At 45.3% G+C, this 22,036-nt stretch overlaps 1 protein-coding gene across 1 annotated transcript in view; it reads left to right on the top strand.

Annotated features, from left to right (window-relative positions):
* LOC144785880 (uncharacterized) overlaps positions 1-21,252 on the top strand; it is a 145,685-nt gene extending 124,433 nt beyond the window's left edge. The window contains exon 5 of the mRNA XM_078664737.1: positions 20,212-21,252. Coding sequence (XP_078520863.1) covers positions 20,212-20,474 — 263 coding nt within the window. The 3' untranslated portion in view covers positions 20,475-21,252. The remainder of the gene's footprint in view (positions 1-20,211) is intronic.
* The last annotated feature ends 784 nt before the right edge of the window (positions 21,253-22,036 follow it).

Below are 22,036 nucleotides of genomic sequence, written 5' to 3'. Positions count from 1 at the left end.
CAACACAGGCCCCCTTGCACTATGGCGCAAGAGTGCCTGCATTACAGGAAATCATCCCTGCAACACAGGCACCCTTGCACTATGGTGCAAGAGTGCCTGCATTACAGCAAATCATCCCTGCAACAAAGGCCCCCTTGCACTATGGTGCAAGAGTGCCTGCATTACAGGAAATCATCCCTGCAACACAGGCACCTTGCACTATGGTGCAAGAGTGCCTGCATTACAGGAAATCATCCCTGCAACACAGGCCCCCTTGCACTATGGTACAAGAGTGCCTGCATTACAGGAAATCATCCCTGCAACACAGGAACCCTTGCACTATGGCGCAAGAGTGCCTGCATTACAGGAAATCGTCCCTGCAACACAGGCCCCCTTGCACTATGGCGCAAGAGTGCCTGCATTACAGGAAATCATCCCTGCAACACAGGCCGCCTTGCACTATGGCGAAAGGGTGTCTGTGTTGGAGCTAGGCTGCTATTTTTAGTGTCAGCGCAAGAGTAAACACGGAGGTGTGCCGTATTAGCATGGCGCAGCAAAACTTGCCACACCGCTGCGCCATTCCCTTGTGAATATACCCCTTGGTATGCTGTGTTAGAAAGAGGTGAGAAATCCATTTTACAGGCTACAGAAGCCAGAGAAATCAATATGTCTACAGCAAAGCAGTGGAAGGTGATGAATATTCTGGCAAAAGGCCTCTTCTCCCTGTGTGTCCCTTCAGTGTAGAAGTTCAAAGTGCTGTTTCCTGCATAAAATGAAGAGTATCTGCCAAAGTCCTAGAGCGAGGCCTGAAGGTGACTGCTTTGGAACTAATTTGTTATTTTGGAAATCAAAGATTACCTTCGTAATCAGAGTAAGTATAATATGGAGGATGTTATGTTATGTAATGTGTATTCATATAGCGCACAACTCACCCACTAGAGTATCCTGGCGTGGAAGCAGGAGCTGTATGGGGGAACATCCTTTACAACGCAACTGTTACAATGAAGTACCTTTATGACGCAACCATTACAATGCAACTTTTACAACGACTTGCGCTGGGGGGCGCTCTAGGATAGGGAATAGTTTCCAACATCTTCCCTACTATCCACGGGGACTGGAGTTGGAATAGTAAATTAAACTATTCACTATCCAGCGCCCCCCAACGCAAGTCGTTGTAACGACTTGCATTGTAAAACTTGCATCGTAAAGGCATGCGTTGTAATAGCATGCGTTGTAACGTCATACATCCAGCTGTATGGGCCATGCCAGGGCCAGGTGAAGAGACAGGTCTTCAGTTCTCTTCCTGAATTCAAGAACTGAGGTGGCGGCTCTAATGTGCAGGGGTGGGTCGCTCCAGGCTTTAGGAACGAGGTAGGAGAAGGCACGACCGCCAGAACTGCCTCTGCATACGCGCGGGCGGGGGTAGGAGATCGTATATACATAGGTGTCTGGTAGGTTTATGGAAGTCTATGTGGTTGTTGAGGTACGTGGGACCTGAGTTGTGTAAGGCTTTGTGTGTCTTTGTCAGGAGTTTTGAAGAGTGCTCGTTTGTGGGTTGGGAGCAAGTGGAGTTCTATGAGGTGCAGGGTGATGAGAGTGCGTGGTGGGAGGGTGAGGGTGAGCCTTGCCTCTGAGTTTTGTATGGTCTGGAGACTTCTGGTCTCTTGAGCGTTAAGTCTAACATAGGGAAAAGTCAGAAACAAGGAGAGCCTGCAGTTCACTAGCTCTTCTAGCTAAACTGAAGTTCATAAGAGGAAGCTCAAACCACAGAATTCTAAACAAGCAGAACATTTGCCTCATGGATACAACAGGATTGTCAGTCCAGCATGGATTAATTTCCCTGACATTTGGGAATACCCAATCCAGTTTGTCAAAATGTTTCTTAAGCAATAGGTCAGTTTTTAAAGACTTAGGGGCATATTAACAGGGACAGGCTATAACATTATCGGTGCTTTAGCGTCCGGTTTTGGGCAAAAAGCAACGATAATCTTATCGCAATATCATCAAGGACACGCTAACGCGTGTTTCCTTGACTTAGCACCCATTTCCAGCACGCCTAACTTCGCATCTCTAATAAGATGCAAAGTGGGCGTCACTGGGCGTACCCCTGATGAACTACCTTGTAAAATATCGCAGAATGTACATCGCAATATTTACAAGGAGGCCCACGCTTTTTAGCAGATGTTAGTTTTTGACGAAAACCGCGGTTTTCGCCAAAAACTAATGTCTGCAAAAATGCAGACTTACCTATACCTAACAATGGGGGTGGATTATGCTGATACGACCACAGGGTTGTATCAGCAAGGTTATTGCCGTTTTCCATGGAACATCGCTGGAAAACATCGCTTTCGCTGGAAAATGATCGCCATTGCACTATGCGTTGTTAATATAGCTCTAGCATGGCGATAATTGCCAGCGATAAAAAAAATCTCGCTAAGAGCGGTCAGCGATAATTATCGCTGCCTCTTGATAATATGCCCCTTATTGTTTCCAATGCATTAAAATATGGTGGGCTTGGGGTCAACTCCTTGCTCTTGATTGGATGGCTTTCTTGTCTATCTTATTTCCCTGAATCTTATTTGATGGCTTTCCCCCCGTACGTTGTTTGTCCCACCTCAGGAGCATGTCCTCTTTACCATGTTTTTGATTGGATGAGTTGCATCTTCCACTGCTTACATTCAAGGAGCAGCTTCTTTTCTTTTTTTCAGCACTCCATGGGAGTGCATGTGTTTTCTTGCTCTCTTCCTGCACCCCCACTTTTGTGTGTGCTTCTTCCCCCTTACTACCCACATCCCCACTCTCTCGGTATTACTTCCCCACCCCACTCCAGCCCATGTTGTTTCACCCTCCCCACCCCACTCATATTTTTTTTTATAACCACCCCCACCATCCATTGCTTCCACACCCCTCATTGGTTGCTTCTGCTAACATTGCTCATCCAGACCCCCCACATCTCCTTTGCTCTCCCACCTGTTATGCTGTTTTTCATTTAAAAAAAAATTACGTTTTGGAGAGCCCTTCAGCTGGAATTTGCTGCTGGGCCTCTTCTTTCTTTTTTTATGTTTGAAAGCTTTATTGAAGTAAATAATCAATCCAACAAGGTAACACCAGCATATATAAATGAGGAAGAGGGAATATGATGAGAGGATAAAAAATAAAGCTGATGGTACAAATGAGGAACAAAGCATTTTAAGCGTTTTTAAGAGGGAGGGGAAAGGAGGGAGGGAAAGGAGGGGGGGGGGAGTAAGAAACACCTAGCAATAAGTCATAAACAGAAAATTGCAGTAATTATGAACATCAAGCATAAAAAAGTACAGTAAAAGCACCAATGACTATGAATAACGATAGATATATGGTCTAAAAGGCAGTAAATAACATATTATGAAGTATAAAACGGCACAAGCGAGAGAGTGAGTAAATTGAGTAGATACAGGAGTACACTTATTCAAGGGGGCTTAAAGTTGGCAGAGGAAAATGTACAGGGTTTTGTCTTGGCAGATTGATCCAAATGTAAAGTTAAAGGTAACCAGTATAAATCAACATTACGGGAAGGTTTGCACAAGGCTGCGAAGGCTACGTCGAGCCTATGGGAGTGACAGAGTAAGTTCCACCAACAGACCATGGAAAGTTTGTGTAGAGATTTCCAATTGGAAGAAATGTGTTGGAGGGCAAGGGCAAGCATGAGGTCAAAGAGACCTCTCGAGTGCGGTGGGAGGTCAAGAGAATCAGACAGACTGCCTAGAAACACCAAGGAAGCTGAGAAAGGGAGAGAGAAGTGAAAGATATGAGAAATACGGGTCCACACCTGTGTCCAGAAAAGGCGGACGGAAGGACAGAGAAAGAAAAGGTGAAAGGAATCTGCATTGGTAGCATTGCATGTCCAGCAATCAGCACTAGAAGAGGATATAAAACGAGATAAGGAAAGTGGAGAAAAATAGAGTCTATGATAAAAGAAAAAGAGAGATTGAGTCAGAGAGGCATTGCGGGAGGTTTTGAGAGATTTAGCCCAAATTTTATCCCAAAGAGAAATCGGCCATATAGAATCGAGATCTTTCTCCCAAGAGAGTTCTAATTTCGATTTGGGGCGATCAGGGTCAGAAGCAGAGAAAAATCGGTAGATAAGGGAGGCCTTAGGGACAGTGGAAAGAAGGGTAAGTAGAGAAGAAGATGATGGGGGTGAGGTGTCAGAATCAAGAGAGTAGTATCGTTCAAGAACAGTTTCCATAAGAATGAAGTATTTCTTTGCGAAGGAGGAAGGGCATTGGAAGGAGGACTGAAATTGAGGGAAGGAGCGAGGGGACAAGCCATCGAAAAGATGATGGACCCAGATAACACCCCTCGATCTCCAAGTAGGCCAGGCAATAGGTCTATTCCGTATGAGAATAAGTGAATTATACCAAATGGGCATTAGCAGAAAGGACTCACGAGAAATAGGAACAGATGAGGTCAAGGGTCGCAAAAGAGATGAAGAATGTCGAAATATAGGGGATACAAGACACGGAGCTTTAGCGGTGAATAGGAGAACTTCTTTAAATGAATGTGGAAGTAACAGATCACGCTCAACAGAAAGCCAAAGTGGGGACAGAAAGGAGATGTCCTGTAACAACCAACGAGAAGCTTGACGGAGGGAAAAGGATTTGTGGTAGAGACGGAAATCCGGAAAATTAGTACCACCATGCACTTTGGGTTTACGAAGGGATGAGAGTGAGATGCGTGCTTTTTTCTGTTTCCAGAGGAATTTGGACAAGACAGAGTCAATACGACGAAAGTAAAGAGTCGGAATATGGATCGGGAGCATGGAAAGTAAATAAATTAAGATTGGAGCAACCATCATTTTAATGGAGTCGAGACGCCCCCACCATGAGAGGAAAAGGGGATTCCAGGAGGAGAGGAGGGCATCTATTCTAGAAATAACGGCGTTCATGTTAAGACGAACAGAGGACGAGGGAGAGTTGGAGAAAAGTACACCTAGATATTTAAGTTTCTTACTCTGCCAAGCAAAGCCAGTGGAAGAAAAGAAGTGCGGAAGACAGAATTTAGTGAGGGGAAGAATCTCCGTCTTATCCGAGTTGATTTTATACCCGGAGACCAAAGAAAATTGTTCAAATTCAGCCAATAGGGAGGGGACTGAGGTAGCAGGGTCAGAAATAAAAAGAAGGATGTCATCAGCATATGCAGATAGTTTAAGGTGATTGGGTCCATATGGAAAGCCAGAGATGGAAGAATTATTACGGATAGAGGTCAAAAAGGGTTCAAGAGCTAGGATGAACAAAAGAGGGGAAAGAGGACAACCCTGGCGAACACCTCGTTTAAGAGTAAAGGATGAGGAGAGTTTACCATTGACTAAAACAGAGGCTTTGGGCATGGAATAGATTAAGGAGACATAGGAAATGAATTTTGGACCAAAACCATGCCATTTCAGGGAAGCCATGAGAAACGACCAATCAACTCGGTCGAAAGCTTTTTCAGCATCCACTGAGATGGCCGCAAGAGGGATGGATAAGGAAGGGGCTTTACTGAGGACATTAAGGAATAGTCTAGAGTTGTCCGAAGTGAGGCGACCTTTAACAAAGCCGCATTGCTCTTTCCCTATGAGGTGAGGTAGAAGGGGATCAAGGCGAAGAGCGAGAAGTTTAGCAAACAATTTATAATCTACGTTGACCAAAGATATTGGCCGATAATTTTTGCAAAATTTGGGATCACGCCCTTCTTTAGGGATGAGGCAAATAGTGGCATCTTGGAATGATCCTTGAGCGAGGCCTTCGGAACAAAAGGACTGAAAAAGGAGAAGAAGATGAGGTAAAAGAATGTCAGAAAAATGGAGATAAAATTCAACCGGAAAGCCATCAGGACCAGGGGTCTTGCCTTTGGTAAGAGACGTCAATGCAGTGGATAATTCAGAAAGGCTAATGTCAGAGTCTAGAGTCGAGAAATTGAGCTGGGAGGTATCAGGTGTAGGCAGACGAGCAAAATATGACTGAAGAAGATCTGGGGTAGGGGGATTTTCAGGAGTATATAGAGTTTCATAGAAAGAATGAAATTGCTCCAAAATATCTTTATCCGTATGGAGGAGAGTATTGGAAGGGGAGTAAATAGCATCAATAACAGTCCGCTCCTTCCGCGACTTGAGGTAATTAGCAAGTAGCTTACCGGACTTATTGCGACCCCCGTAGTACCGTGCGCTACTGCGTAGAAGATAAGAAGAGGCCGAATCCGTGGTGAGCTTATTAAAGGCAATTTTAGAGCGAAGAAGTTCAGGAGACATCTGATTTGGAGAAGAGGTATAAAATTGGTGCTCAAGTGACTTAATATGTTGTAGGGCGACCTTGCGTTTTTGAAGAAACGCTTTATTTTTCTTGGAGACAAAGTCAATAATGAAACCACGGGCCGTGGCTTTAAACGAGTCCCAGAGGGTGTGCAAAGGGGTAGTAGGTGTAGTGTTAAGGTGGAAGAATTCTGAGGTGAAAGAACGAAATGCTGAAGAGAAAGTGAGATCAGTGAGAAGAGAAGAGTTAAAGCGCCAGCGCGAGGATTTAGGGGTAGGGGGGAGAAGATCAAAGACAGTAAGAATAGGGGCATGATCAGAGATGACAATAGGCTCAATGGAAGAGGAAAGAAGGTTTTGAGATAAGGAGGAAGAAAGGAAAATGTAATCCAAGCGGGAAAAGGAAGAGTGTGGGGGAGAGAAAAAGGAAAAATCCAAAGTGTCCGGGTGTGTGATCCTCCAGGAATCTATGAGATGAACCTGAGAAATAGTGTCAAGAAACTGTTTGTGTGGTTTATGAGGAATGAAACGAACAGAAGATTTACGATCTAAAAAGGGGTCTACAATCTGGTTACAGTCTCCACCAAGTAAAAAGGCATCGTCCTTGTATTGGATACATTTTGCTGTGATCACGGGCCAAAAAGAAGAATCAGGGCATGTAGGACCATAAACATTCAGTACAGTAATCGGGATAGCATTAACGAGCAATTTAACTAAGATCCAGCGACCCTCTTCATCTCTCTCCTCAAGGAGTAGTTTACATTTGAGACGTTTGTGAACTAGAATAGCGACCCCATTTTTTTTATGAGAAGCAGGTGAAAAGAAAACATCGCCGACCCAAAGTCTTTTGAGTTTCAAAGACTCAACGTCAGAGAGGTGTGTTTCTTGGATAAGAGCAATATCAGGATTATAAGAGGAGAGGTGGGAAAGAACTCTCTGCCGCTTAATAGGATGGTTAAAGCCTTTAACATTCCAGGAAATGACGTTAAACATGAGACTGTATAGCACAAATTAGAAATAACAGGTGCAAAAACATACTGTACAAGCAATAAGGTGAAGTAGAAACTATATAAACCATTAGAACTAGGGAATGGAAAAATGGATAAACATAGTGTATGAGCAATAGGTTAAACTGCAAAAAATCGAAAAATATTAGAACCATTGAAAAGGTAGAAAGAAGAATAGGAGGAAAAGGAAAAAGAAAGGGGGAAAGGGGAAAGGCGAGGGGAGAGGAAAGAAGGTCAGCAAAGGATGTTGAAAAAGGAAAAGAGAGAAGGCATAGAAGACAGTACAAATCCAAAAGGATGACTGTAATAAACATACCTGAAGGGGGTAATACACAAAGGGAAGGCGGGGAGGTGGTGATGCGTTACAAGACGGGGGGACCAGGAACAGGAGCGGAACCACACCGAGACCTCACAAAAGGGAAACGAAGGACTGAACAAGATGGTGAAGGAGACATCCGAGAAGATCTGTGTATGGAAAAAGAAATTAATTAAGGACAACCGGAACAAGATACATGAGAAACATAACCAGAAGTAGAAAAAGAGAAATGTTGAACGTATTCAAGGAGACTGAAGAAAAGAAAAAATTCAAGAGGAGAAAAACGAAAAGACGAAGAGAAAAAGGCCAAGAAGAGTACATAGAACTAGAGAAAAAAGAGAGCTAGAGAGCAAAACATGAATACAACAGAAACATTTCAGCCACTGTTTGATGGAGAGGAGGAGGCTTCCATCCCTTCCTCATTTTGTAGAAGAAGAAAATTACGGAGTTCACCAGGTTCCTGAAAAGTCCAAGTCTTATTCCGATGAGTGACTCTGAAGGTACAAGGATGAAATAAGCCATAACGTGCTCCAAGGGAACGCAAAGAGGGACGCATTGCCAAAAATTCCTTGCGTCTGGAGGCAGTAGCATTAGATACATCCTGAGAGAAGTAAATTCGCTGACCTTGAAAAGTCAATTGTTTCTTGGTTCTTGCTGCCGAGAGGATCAAAAGAAGGTCGGTGAACTTCAGAAACAGGATAATAACCCCACGGGGTTTGGCAGATGAAGATTGTCTGGCGCCAAGTCTATGTGCTCTCTGAAGACTGATGGACGTAGAGGGGGGTAAGTCCAAAAGTTTCAGGAGGAAGGAAGTGAAGAAAGAGACTGGATCGTCCCCCTCAAGATTTTCTGGCAGATTGTAAATACGAAGGTTGTTTCTTCTGTTGCGATTTTCCAAATCTTCCGTGTGTTTCTGTAGAGAAAGGACAGTCTTTTCTAATGTTACAATGCGTTGTGTGTTGGATTGAACCTCAGGTGAGAGTAGTTCAACAGAAGAGAGGCGCGCATCCATAGATTCCCATTTATCTTTGAGAAGCTGCATATCTTTGCTCGTCTCTTCAATAAAGGGACGCATGGCACGAAGTTCCTCCAAAATTTGATCAATAGGAGACGAGGAAGATGGGTCGTCTGGTGTGGGAGAATTTTGTTTGGTACGTTTGCCAGTTGGAGCCTGTGGAGAGGATCTACTGGAGGTCGAAGTACCAGAGGAGGCACGCTGAGAGGAAGGAGTCGACATTTTAGTAGACTGAGGCAGTGTAGATCCAGCAGGTGAAGAAAGCTCCGGAAAACACACCGAAGAATCAAAGAGAAACTTAGGTTGTCGTAAGGATACCATAGGGGACTCTCCCCCAGACAACAACGAAAGTTCAAGGCGCGTAGAAGTGAAAAGAAAGACGACAATAGTGATGCAAAAAGAGCACCGCAGTGGTAAGGGAGCCAGTCACTGGGGAAATATAGAAGAAAATTCAAAAACACATCTCCGTGGGTTACGTTGACCAGAGGAGAGCAAAAGTCGTTGAAAAACTTCAGTTAAATATGACAGGCACGCGCCAAAAAACAAACCTGAGGAAGTACAGGTAAGTCACATTGAGAAGCTCAGCGAGCTGAATGGCGTGGGTGCCGGTGGTATTGAAGCGAAAAGGCACAAAACCTGCCTCAGAAGGAAAAGGTTGCGAAGCATTCAGGAAGCAAACAGTGAGGGAAACAGTCACATTACACCCCAATGAAGAAGCGCTATAGTGGCAAAGCGAGTGGGGAAGCAGGTTGCACAGCAGGATCCTCACAGTTTAAAAGTCTGAATAGACGTGCCTCAAAGGAGAGGAAATTGTAGCAGAAATGCACTGGAAATGCTCACCCCAAAAATTAGTGTTGCCAAGCGACTCATGGTGGTCGAGGGAGCGCTGGGTTGGTGAGGAGGCGGAGGTCCGGTGCGTCGCGGCATGCCTAAAATGGCGGCTGCGTGAGGAGCGGCAGCAACATCGCGGCAAGTGAAGAAAAACGGCAATTGAAACGCCGCACAGGCGCTCCGTGTGGTCTCCGGAGGCTCCGGTGGCAGAATCCAGGAAGATGAAGCGAAAATAAACCCCTTCACATCGGGGAAACTTCAAGGAGGTCGGGTGGTGCGGCGGAGCTCCGTAGCTAGCCGGCCATCTTGCGCGGCGCCAAGCCACGCCCCCTGGGCCTCTTCTTTCTGAAAATGCGTTTTTTCATGCACCTTTTATTTATTTGTTTTTCAGATTCAGATTCAGAAAATGCTTTATTCGAGTTTGAATACTATATAAAACCATACAAGCAGCAAATACCATAAATAATTCATATGCACATTGTATCATAAAAAAAAAAATAGATTACAAAAATCAGCTGCCCCCATAAATCACGGATTATAACAATTATTAAGACATTTTAAAAATGTATACTTCTCCTTTTTCTTAATATACATTTTAAAAAACTGGTCATGATTCCAATAACATACAAATTTTTTAGTATTTGTAAGAATAAAAAGGCCGGGTGACATTGCCTCCATGCTCCTTGCTTTAAAATAGGGATAATCCATCTTGCACGTTCGTTAACATGAAATTTACAAAAAAGAGTCACATGCATTGTAGTTTGAGAAGTTAGATTATCACACGGACATGGGCAGAGCTGCCTAGACCAGTAGTTTGTTTTTAATTGTACTGCTCCATGTGAGTCTGCTATCTGGGATTGGTTAATTAAAAAAAAAAAATGGCGAGAGTGCACGAATACGTCATCACTTCAGGACTAAGGAAGAATCATAACGCAAAACATGTTTGCGTGATAGCACATGTAGGAATGGTTGTGCTTTTTTGGTGATTAATTTAGCTATTTATTGCCAATAATTTTTTTTTTAATATTGCAAATGCCCAGTTGCATTGGCAATGTGTCAACATGCCTGCAGACCGCTTGGATTTGTAGAAGCTTCTTTTTCGTTCAGCATTCACTCGAAGTGTATGTGTTTTAATGCTGTCTCTCTTGCATGCTTCTTCCCCCTCACATCCCGGTCCCCTCGCGCTCTATCTGTGTTGCTCCCCTCTCCCACTTTGCCCATTGCTTCTGTCACAACTCTTTATCCTGCTCAGATTTTTTTCATTTTCAGGTCTCGGCTACAAAGTACATACGATGTCTCTTTGAGACATTTTGTTTACAGTTAGGGGGCTACAGCCCGCCCATAGGCTTACCATTTGTTAACGTCACTCTCATATCCTTTATTCCCATTTCAATCAATAATTCTTTATTCGGCTGCAAATCAACCATAAAAGATTACATAATAAAAACATTTCATACAATTAAAATACTAAAATGTATGTTAAAATATTGTTTTAAGCAATATAAAATCATTTACCCACCATGTTACGAAGCCGCATTGGGGTGGAAATGTATTTATAAATCATTAGACAAATAAATTCATCTTTCAAGAGGAGCAAATATTGTAACGCAGCCCTGCACTATCTTATATTTAAAAATCCTAACAGTGGTTTTAAAAAAGCATGTCTAGGAGTAGTATAGAGTCCACAGAAAAACATAAAATGTAAAGTGCTCTGATTCTGAGTCACAAGGACACAAATCCAATGTTGTGTCACAATGTGCATCACGCGGAAAGGAAACCAATAAGTGGGCAATACCCATCCTGAATCTTATAAGATAAAACATCTTAGGGTGATTAAAAAAGAAAGAGAGATACGGTTCTGTACCTAAAGAACAAACCAGCAATGAGTGTTCGACAACTCTTTTCTTGCTATATTCTACACAATCTCTGACTTCATAGCTATATGTCATAAACATTCTTTTCAATTTGACTCTTGGAATTTTGACTATATTACCGGGAGTGTCAATACAGTCTGGTAGCCCCAGCTTCCCTAGTAGCTCGTGTATATAAATAATCCAGGGAATTTTATTGACACAGTCCAGTTTCAAAGGTATGCAACGTTTACAACGAAATGTTTACAACTCACTACCATTACAACGCAGGCATTACCACGCAAACCATTACAACGCATTGCGCTGGGGGGCGCTCTAGGGAAGGGAATAAGTTTAATTTTCTATCCAACACCTTCCCTAGTGTCCACGGGGACTGGAGTTGGAATAGAAAATTATACTTACCACTATCCAGCACCTCTAAGCGCTATGCGTTGTAATGGTATGCGTGGGAAAAACGCGTTGTAATGGTATGCGTGGTAAAAGTATGCGTTGTAACGTCATACATCCAGTTTCAAACAATCAGTGATTATAGCACGATTTAGGACAGTCTCTTCTTTCACCCAAATACTACGCCATAACAGAAGTGGTGATAACTGGAGACGAAAAGATAGTGGGATTACACCTAATCCATCATGTGTCATGATACTTCTTGTGTTTGGCCCTTCCCTAGAGCATGGACCATGTCCATCCTCTGACCCTGTTTTTGGTGCAACTTTTTTCATTTGGGTTAAAGCACTCCATGTGAGGGATCATGTTTTCAGTCACTCCTTTCATCTCCCACCTGCTCGCCATTTGTATTGCTTCTTTTCTCCTCCCACATGCCCCCATCCCTGTTGATTTTTTCTCCCACCCTCTGCCCCTTTCCTTTTCTTCTTTAACAACTGTCCTTACTCACTCGTGTTCTGCTTTTTCCCTTTCCATCTCCTTTCACCCAAGTCCTTAAAATGATTCATCGTCCCAACTTAGGTTGCTACAAGAAAAAATACAAAGATAAAGCAGACACCTGGTCACTGGTTCAACCTGCCTTACTGTCAGTGAATCTACTTTCTTCTTTGATGCCTACTGCAGCATCACTGACTGTCTGCAGCCCCTGATGTCAGGCAGGATGCCTATCCTGGAGTGGTGAATTAATAACATAAAAGTGAGTGGCCTCAAAAGCACCTTACTGGTAAAGGAGTGGCCTACTAGCCAACTGCAGCTTCCAAGCCATTTAAAAAAGAAAACAACCACATTAAAATGAAAAATGGATGGGAGGGTTGAGGTGAAGCAGCAATAGAGGAGTGGGGAGATGTTGCAGCAACTAGGTGGAGATTGTCAAGCCACACAGGGACAGGTGGGGGAACAATGCAGGAGCAGAAAATAAAACAAGCATTGGCAAAGCCCATAGGTCTTGGAAAGGCCAGAGCTAGTGGTGTTGCCAATGTGAATGTCTTTTAGCCATGTTGTTTGGCAGCACTGGCCATGTCATTGTGCTTGTTTGTGTGGCAGGAGGGGTGGGACAAAGAACACAATGTATGGAAGTGAAAAGACAACGCATGCGCTGTGTAGCCGAGACCTAAAATTAATGTGTCCTTGTGTAATGTAACTGTTGCTCATGTAATGCACTCCAATACTTTGAGGTTGAGTTTGCACTACAGAAAACTGCAAAAAAAGTAGATGTGGAGCTCCTCACCATGCCTGCTGGGCATGGTCGGAGATGGGGATGGACAGGGGAAAGGAGAGGTGCCTGTTTGAGGTCAGTAACAACTCCATCAGTAAGGGTCTGGCCCAGATAGCACCTCAGTGCATGGGCTCATGGAAACCTGCAGTGCATGGCCTCATATAGGCCGGAGGATGCATTGACTCGCGTGACATGCAGATGCCTGGGCTGTTGCAGGCTTACAGATGAGTGGTACTAAACCTGGCAATATTTGGCAGCCACCGGCAACCCCAGAACACGGCCTAATCCCTGCTGATGAGGGGTAAATACCCCGAAACACGTGTCCAGGGATGGCGAAGATAGCGAAGATAGCAGAGAATTGAAAGAAGATGCATCACGGAACACGAACTACACTTACCACAGTCCTTAGGGGCGATCCCGCTGGTATGTGAGTAGTGTGCAACCCCACCCCCAATTGTAATGTTAAAGCTCCCTCGAGCAGTTGGCTGACGAGCCTGGGACCCCGCACCTGCGCGCCTGAGTGGTACTAAACCTGGAAATATTTGGCAGCCACCGGCAACCCCAGAACACGGCCTAATCCCTGCTGATGAGGGGTAAAGACCCCGAAACACGTGTCCAGGGATGGCGAAGATAGCAGAGAATTGAAAGAAGATGCATCGCGGAACACGAACTACACTTACCACAGTCCTTAGGGGCGATCCCGCTGGTGTGTGAGTAGTGTGCGACCCCACCTCCAATTGCTACAGATGCATGTGCTCATGGAAGCCTGAGGATTTACAGGCTCATGGAGATCAGCAATGCATGGGCTCATGTGACGTTCAGATGCCAGGGCTCTTGCAGACCTGAACATGCATGGCCAGAAGGGTGACTGTTAGTTTAAGCTGTAAATGATGCCATTCATGCAAGGGGTAAGCAAGAGATGCATGTACTTGGGGCAGGGAAGGTGGCCCCATGGTTGGTCAGGCAGTGGGATGGCTTTGAATGGTCCAGACTAGCAATATCAGTGTGTATGGGCAGAGCTACGGAGGGCTGTGTATGGCTGGGAGACAGTGGGATGTTTGTAGCAGTGTCAGAGAGAACACTATATGTAAAATATCAGCATGGATGGGAGCAGCGGGCGTTGTGCCTGTGCTGGGCTGGGGCGAGTGCATAGCCTGGCACAGATGATAACTGCAAAGGACTCACGATGCTGCTCATGCACAGGTGGTAATGCTCACAGGGTTGTACATGTGGGAGGCCATGGAAAGATGCACACTATATGATAATGTAATAGTATTTATATAGTGCTTGTGCTTGCTACCCCATACGAGACGATGATGCACGTTATGGCAGGTAGCACGCTACTCCGGAAACCAAGGTTAGTGTTTAATCCAGTTGTTATTGGTTATTTTAGGTTATTGGGATGAGTCTTGTGCCCTCAGAAACTGTTCCAAGCATTTCCTTCATTTTCCTTGTGGTGGATTAAGTTGAAAGGAGGTGGGTGGGATCAGTAGTGTGAGTTGGTGCAAATGTAGATTGTGATGTGTCGATAGGCTAGGGGGGGCTTAGATATTGTCCTGTTTGCAGAAATATACTATAAAGAAAAATGGACAGGCAGATGACCACATCTAGAACAGACCACGCATACTTGCGGATTTATACTTCGTCGGAGAGACCATTCTTGAACTTAAGCTAACTCTTGGAGCTCATAGACCATTTGCTTTAAACCCTGAAGAAGTCCGGTAACGGACGAAACGCGTGGGCTATCTGTTTTAAAAAGAAATCTGAATAAAGAACTTATTTCAACTGAAGAGCCTTCATCTCACTTTTTCTTGGGAAAACAACTGATCATCTATGAATTGCTTGTAACACGACCATCTCTAAGAACATTGAACAGTGTGATAAATACTTGAAGGGTGCAGGGCCATTTTTGTGTAGGCATGTGACAGAGTAGGGACAGTAAGTCATGAAAAAGATGGAGTGTAAGGAGAGGGTCATCCTATAGAAAGGAAGGGGAGCAGGACTTAATTTGAGCCGGTGGCTTGTCAACACCGGCACTTATGACAGTCCACTGCATAGTGCAGCTCTTTGTCCCATTTAGAGACGAGCATAACAACAGTTGTTTATTAATTTAATGCACTTTAAAAATGACTAATACCTGCCACCAAAGCCATTCTTATGGCTTTGGGGGTCTGGAATAGTACATATTGTCACACTTGTTGGTGTGTGATGGTTCGTAGTAGTATTGTACCTGTTATTGGCAGCGCTGACAGCGGCAATGGGCGGTGCAAGCAGAAGTGGCCTCCTGAAGAGGGCCCTGGCACTTCTGTTTTTACAAATTAAGCACTGGAGGGGAGAGAGCAGTCAGTAAATGAAATTTAAGGTGAATTACCATACAAGGTTTTAGGAATATAGTGGGGGAAGGGTCTTTGAGACAGTTTTCTTTTTGAGATTAAGAAACTGTTGAAAGAAGGGGTGATGGTTGTCGCCTGTAGGAAGGTGCTGTATGTCCTCGCATCTTTGGTTGTTCAGTTTGGTCTGTGATGGTGATGAGCAGTTTATCCTTTGATAGTTCATATTACCAATATTGATGTCGGAAGGGAGCCTTGTGCAAGTTCCAGTACATTGAAATTCCGAAGATGAATCCACAGGGTTCTGGTCACCCAAATGATGGAGTGAGACTAGGAACCCTGGGGTGTTTGATGGATCCTGTGGGAGGTCTGTCTCTTGCAAGACCCCCTCTGGTGCTTTCACCTTCCCTTTTTCTTCCACAATGTTACATTGCCCACAATTACCAAGAAAAGGAGCCCCCTGTGTGGTGAATGAAACCCCTGATGCTTGCTTTAGCTGCCTCCCGGAATAGTGAAGAAACCCCTGAGGCCTGCTTTAGCTGCCTCCTGGAATGACAAAGAAACCCCTGATGCTTGCTTTAGCTGCCTCCCGAATGGTGAAGAAACCGCTGAGGCCTGCTTTAGCTGCCTCCCGTAGTGGTGAATGAAACCCCTGAGGCTTGCTTTAGCTGCCTCCCAGACTGGTGAATGAAACCCCTGAGGCTTGCTTTAGCTGCCTCCTGGAGTGGTGAATGAAACCCCGGAGGCCTGCGTTAGCTGCCTCCCAGAGTGGTGAATGAAACCTCTGAGGCTTGCTTTAGCTGCCTCCCAGACTGGTGAATGAAACCCCTGAGGCTTTCTTTAGCTGCCTCCCGGAGTGGTGAATGAAACCCCTGAGGCTTGCTTTAGCTGCCTCCCAGACTGGTTAATGAAACCCCTGAGGCTTGCGTTAGCTGCCTCCCAGACTGGTGAATGAAACCCCTGAGGCTTGCGTTAGCTGCCTCCCAGAGTGGTGAATGAAACCCCTGAGGCTTGCTTTAGCTGCCTCCCAGACTGGTGAATGAAACCCCTGAGGCTTGCTTTAGCTGCCTCCCGGAGTGGTGAATGAAACCCCTGAGGCCTGCGTTAGCTGCCTCCCAGAGTGGTGAATGAAACCCCTGAGGCTTGCTTTAGCTGCCTCCCAGAGTGGTGAATGAAACCCCTGAGGCTTGCTTAGCTGCCTCCCAGACTGGTGAATGAAACCCCTGAGGCTTGCTTTAGCTGCCTCCTGGAGTGGTGAATGAAACCCCGGAGGCCTGCGTTAGCTGCCTCCCAGAGTGGTGAATGAAACCCCTGAGGCTTGCTTTAGCTGCCTCCCAGAGTGGTGAATGAAACCCCTGAGGCTTGCTTTAGCTGCCTCCCAGACTGGTGAATGAAACCCCTGAGGCTTGCTTTAGCTGCCTCCCGGTGTGGTGAATGAAACACCTGAGGCCTGCTTTACTGCCTCCTGGTGTGGTGAATGAAACGCCTGAGGCCTGCTTTACTGCCTCCCGGTGTGGTGAATGAAACGCCTGAGGCCTGCTTTAGCTGCCTCCTGGAGTGGTGAATGAAACGCCTGAGGCCTGCTTTACTGCCTCCCGGAGTGGAGAAGCTGTGAAGGGGCAGTGTCTGTTTTCCTTTCTAAGTGGGGTTCTCAGGCTTGTGCTCCTCAGCGGAAGGGGGTGGCCATGGGGTAATGGGAGGCTTTCCAAAGAGTCTTACGTTTCAAAGAAGTGTTAGCCATGTCAGTATCTTGCCTAACATTTGACCAACTCTTCTCTAGCCCAGTTGGACTTTTAAAGGTAGTGGTATTTAAAAAAAACTACAATTTCCCTGGCAGGCAGTGCATCTGGGATTTCTTAGAACAACTGACTTGGCTCCATATTCTCATCCAGCACTATCTGGAATCAAGGAGCTGTCGCGCTACATGCTCTGAGTACTGATGCTAACATTTCATGTCTTCTTCTCTCTTCCCACCTGCTCCCTTGTTTACTGGTCCTCTCCCATTGTGCCATCTGACCATGTCTTCCTTCTATACATCCTTCTCGCCTGCCTATCTACATATCTGCTTTTGTTTTTGGCTGTTCATCTCGTACTTCCTGATATTTTGTCTCTATCTCTTTCTTCTTTTTAATTTTCTTCCTGTCCCTATTCACTGGCTTGCTTTAAATATTCCTGTTTGCTCTTGTTTTGTACTTTACACATATTTGCTCTTGTGCCCTCGCTCTGTATTTTCTTTTCATGCTTCCTGTTTTTATTACACTCTCTATCTCCCTTATCCTCTAACTTGTCCCCTTTTCTTTTGATGAACCCTCCCATTCTTTCTTCTTTCCCTTCCATCCCCTCCTCTCTCCTTTCCTCTGTCCTTTCCTTCTACCCTGTCCTCAGATATCTGTGCCACACTGATGCTGACCTGCCTCTTCTGCCAGTTCCACGACTGCCTCCTACTGGTGCCTAGTGCCTTCTGCTTCTGTGCGCAAACCATCTGCACCTCCATCTGTGCCTGCTTCTGCCCGCTGCACCTCGAGTGCTGCGAGGGCTGCTCCGAGGCGCTGCCTGACCTCCTCAATGGCTTCTGCGACAACATGCACTGCGGCTGCTGCGTGGACTGCGACTGCTCCATCATGGAGGCCTGCTACCAGACCGGCGAGTGCCTGGAGCTGGCCCTGGAGATCTCGGAGCTCTGCTTCCACTGACTAACCTTTCTGGCTCTGCACTATTTACTAACCACCCTCCAGGCTCACCCCTGAGACAGCCACGGTAAGGACGTCACACCCGCTGGGTTCACGATGAGGCGGGCCGAGGCATTTCAGAACCCATTACATGTACACACATACAGTGCAACATCTGGGACTCCAGCCCTTGGGAAGGCTGAGGCTTGTCAGAACTCATGACATATACAGTGCAACATCTGGAAATCCATCCCTTATGAAGGCTGAGACTGATCAGAACCAATAATACATACAGTGCCACATCTGGAAATCCATACCTTAGGAAGGCTGAAGCTTGCCAGAACCCATCACATATATAGTGCCACATCTGGGAATCTATCTTTAGGAAGGCTGAGGCTTGCCAGAATTCATACTACACACAGTGCCACATCTGGGAATCCACCTCTTAGGAAGGCTGAGGCTTGTCAGTACTCATGACATGTACACATATACAGTGTTACATCTGGAATCCAACCCTAAGAAAGGCTGAGGCTTGTCAGAACCCATGACATATGTAGTGTCACATCTGGGAAACCACCTCTTAGGAAGGCTGAGGTTTCTCAGAACCGATGACATATCCAGTGTTACATCTGGAAATCCATACCTTAGGAAGGCTGAAGCTTGCCAGAACCCATCACATATATAGTGCCACATCTGGGAATCTATCTTTAGGAAGGCTGAGGCTTGCCAGAATTCATACTACACACAGTGCCACATCTGGGAATCCACCTCTTAGGAAGGCTGAGGCTTGTCAGTACCCATGACATGTACACATATACAGTGTTACATCTGGAATCCAACCCTAAGAAAGGCTGAGGCTTGTCAGAACCCATGACATATGTAGTGTCACATCTGGGAAACCACCTCTTAGGAAGGCTGAGGTTTCTCAGAACCGATGACATATCCAGTGTTACATCTGGGATTCCCTCCCTTAGGAAGGCTGAGGCTTGTCAGAACTCATGGCATATACGTATATACAGTGTCTCACCTATTCCACCCCCAGAAGGGTGAGACATATTTAAACTTATTAAACATACACAACAATAGGTGGTAATATTCCCCTAAGGTGGACTGAGGCTTATCAGAACTCACAACATATACAGTGCCACTGATAGGAATCCACTCCCTAATTGGCTGAGACCTTCCAGAACTCATTACATTCACCAGGCCACAACTGGGAATCCAAGTCTCCTTAATCCTGAGACATATCAGAACACTTGCTTATCTAGAGTTATAGGTGGCAATTCACCTCCCTGGAAGGCTGCTACATGTTAGAATTCATTACAACTCAATGTAGAGGAAGGCCTTCATTATGAGTGGTCCAGTCTTTGAGCCAACATTGATCAAACCCAACAAAATCCGACTCTGCTCGGTCAACATTTATTGGGTCTTATAAATAACTCCCATATAGGAGTTTATCCATGAAAAGGGGGAATAACATGCAGATGTTGGCGCTTACTGCACCAACATCTGCATATCTTGATAATTAACAGCCATTTTTCACCTGATATATGTCAGCAGGTTTGACTGTCTAAAATGTTTGAAGAGAAAGCTTCAGGGGTGTGGTGCGAACAAGTGCTACCGTACACGTATTGCAATTAACCGGGCCACTCGTAATGAAAGCTACAACGCTAACAGAGGAAATCCAGTTCCTGCGAACGCTAAGGATCATCACAACTCATTACACATAAAGATAGCTGAGGATGAAACCTTGCCTAGGAGGAAGGGTGGTACCCACTACTCCTTGTTGTAGATTGGTTCAACCAATCACATCTGTTGCTGTATTTGTTCAAATCCAAAGACCACCACCATGAGTCCATTTGGCTCCTTGCTCCTTTTGAGTCTCTTTGGGTAAAATGCCCATAAGAGGATGTTTAAGATCCTTCAAATAGAAGAATTACTTTTAGGAACACCTCTGTTTGATGTGATCTCATTTCATCTCAGAGTTGCTCTGCACACACCTAAGATGTCTCTTCTGCACTGAGGAGACAATGAGGTCTTCTCAATGCTCTTCTGGTCACTAAGTAAGACTCCTCAATACTGCAACAAATCCCACTAGGTGTGCTGTGGACTTGTTGAAATCAGTAGGAGGACTCTTCTATTGACTAGTGAGGGCTTGTTGAGTCCCATTATCTCCCAACATGGCTTTTTGTGTGGTAATGTGTAAACATTTAAAGGAAATTCCCTTTAAGTACCTTAGTTTTCTTTCTTCTCTTTCTCCTGCTGCAGACCGCTGTGCCCACTGCATCCTGGCGGTGCTCTTCTGCGAGTTCCTCACCCTGTGTTCGGTGATGTTGGGCTGCTTGACCTGCGGCGGCTGTGGTGGCGAGGTCGGCGGCGGTGGCGGCTGCTGCTGTGGACCCGACGGTGTCTGTGGGGACGAGGACAGCTGCCCCTGTAGCACAGACTGTGGGATCTTGGGTGATTGCTGCGAATCTTCAGACTGCCTTGAAATTTGCTTCGAATGCTGCTCCATCTGCTTTCCGGGATGAGGAGAGTTGAGGCGAAAGAGATGATGCTTGTATTTGGGATCTGGGATTGGTCAGACCGGTCATCTAAGTGGGAGATATCCCAAGATGCCGGTGTCTCAAAAGACGTTTCTCTTGACCAGTTGAAAACTTCTCCGGAGTTAGACAGACGCGTCAGGTGAAGTCTCCATCAGACGAGGAAATGAGTCCCCGCTCGAATGGGTTTCTCTTGCATGTACCAGGGTTTGGCTGTCCGCCCCACAGCTAAGCTTCTCCAGGTGGTTCAAGCATGCAAAGGACAGCAGGGTATGCAGGGTCCGCCCGTGCTCCTCTTTTTGAAAAGAAGCACCACTGCTCCGCAAAACGTGCATTGCGCAATGTAGCCTAAATAATGTTGCATCTGCTTGTTTAACTAGCCAAATGCCTCCATGGCAACTTAGCAGACTCTTAGGGCTGTCCAAGGTTCAGTCTGTCTCTAATAGCTTTAGTGGAGCCTTCCTTTTTTGATGATGCTCCATGCTGATTGAAGAGGCATCTGTGGCTCCTGTTATTTTAAGGTTCTGGTGTATTAATGATCAAGCCAGAGTGGTTGTATTTTGTGTTGACATTGTGTTGATGTGTGACTGATCTGAAGAGACTGGAGCATGTGTTTGCTGGCCACCAGACTCACCACAAGCTCTGTGCATAGAATGAGGTGTAAAGGTTGCGTTGAGACGTGATGCAGGTAACAGTTATGAGCCTGATTCACAAAGGAAAAGTTACACCTTTGTGTAAGTTTACGACTGTTTGCTATTCACAAAGGCATTTTACTAGTAGTATCCTTACGACTGTGGAGTCTCCACACATATCTTTTTATGTATGGAGAGTCTGCTGTCAAATATACTACTCCTAGATCCCATTGTGAATAGAAAACAATCATAAACTTACACAAAAGTTTAACTTTACCTTTGTCAACCAGGTCCAATAATTGTAAGATGCCAAAATAGTATATGGGAAGCTCTCAGCGTATGCAGATAAGGGATGCAATGAGTTATTTTCTGAAAAGGACAAGAGGTTGACAGGTGGGGAGAGGAGTATTTTCTAAGTGTACCGCTATGACTTCTATTTGTCGGTGAATTGTGGACACAGTAGTCCAGTAATCCACACTGGACTTTAGGATGTTGTTTGTAGTGTGCTTGGGGAAGAGGGTTTGCAGCGTGAATCTATTCTAGATTCACTTGTATATCACCCTCCCATCTAGTGGTCGGGAAAAATCTTGTTCACAACAAGTTTAATCGAGTGGTTGGCCATGTAAGCGATGCCTTGGGCGTTCATAGAAGAGCCCGTTAAATGAGACGCAAGTGTAGGGTCTTTAAGGCCCAGAGAGACATGGCGAGAGCCACAGAGGCAGCGCAGGATTCTTGAAGGAGCGGTGGACAATAAATGTATAGGAGAACTATCAAGGGGGCTTCTTTGAGTGGGAACAAAGGGATATACAGGGGCAAGCACACTACATGCAGAGATGTTCTTGAGTGATAGGTCAAGTTTAAAGGTGTGATAGGCATGAGGAGTAGGTAGTAAGGGTGAAGAAAAGAGCACTGTTGTGA

This window comes from Lissotriton helveticus, chromosome 10 (assembly GCF_964261635.1).
Source record: "Lissotriton helveticus chromosome 10, aLisHel1.1, whole genome shotgun sequence".
Lineage (NCBI taxonomy): Eukaryota > Metazoa > Chordata > Amphibia > Caudata > Salamandridae > Lissotriton > Lissotriton helveticus.
This window is presented reverse-complemented; position numbering and strand designations above follow the sequence as displayed.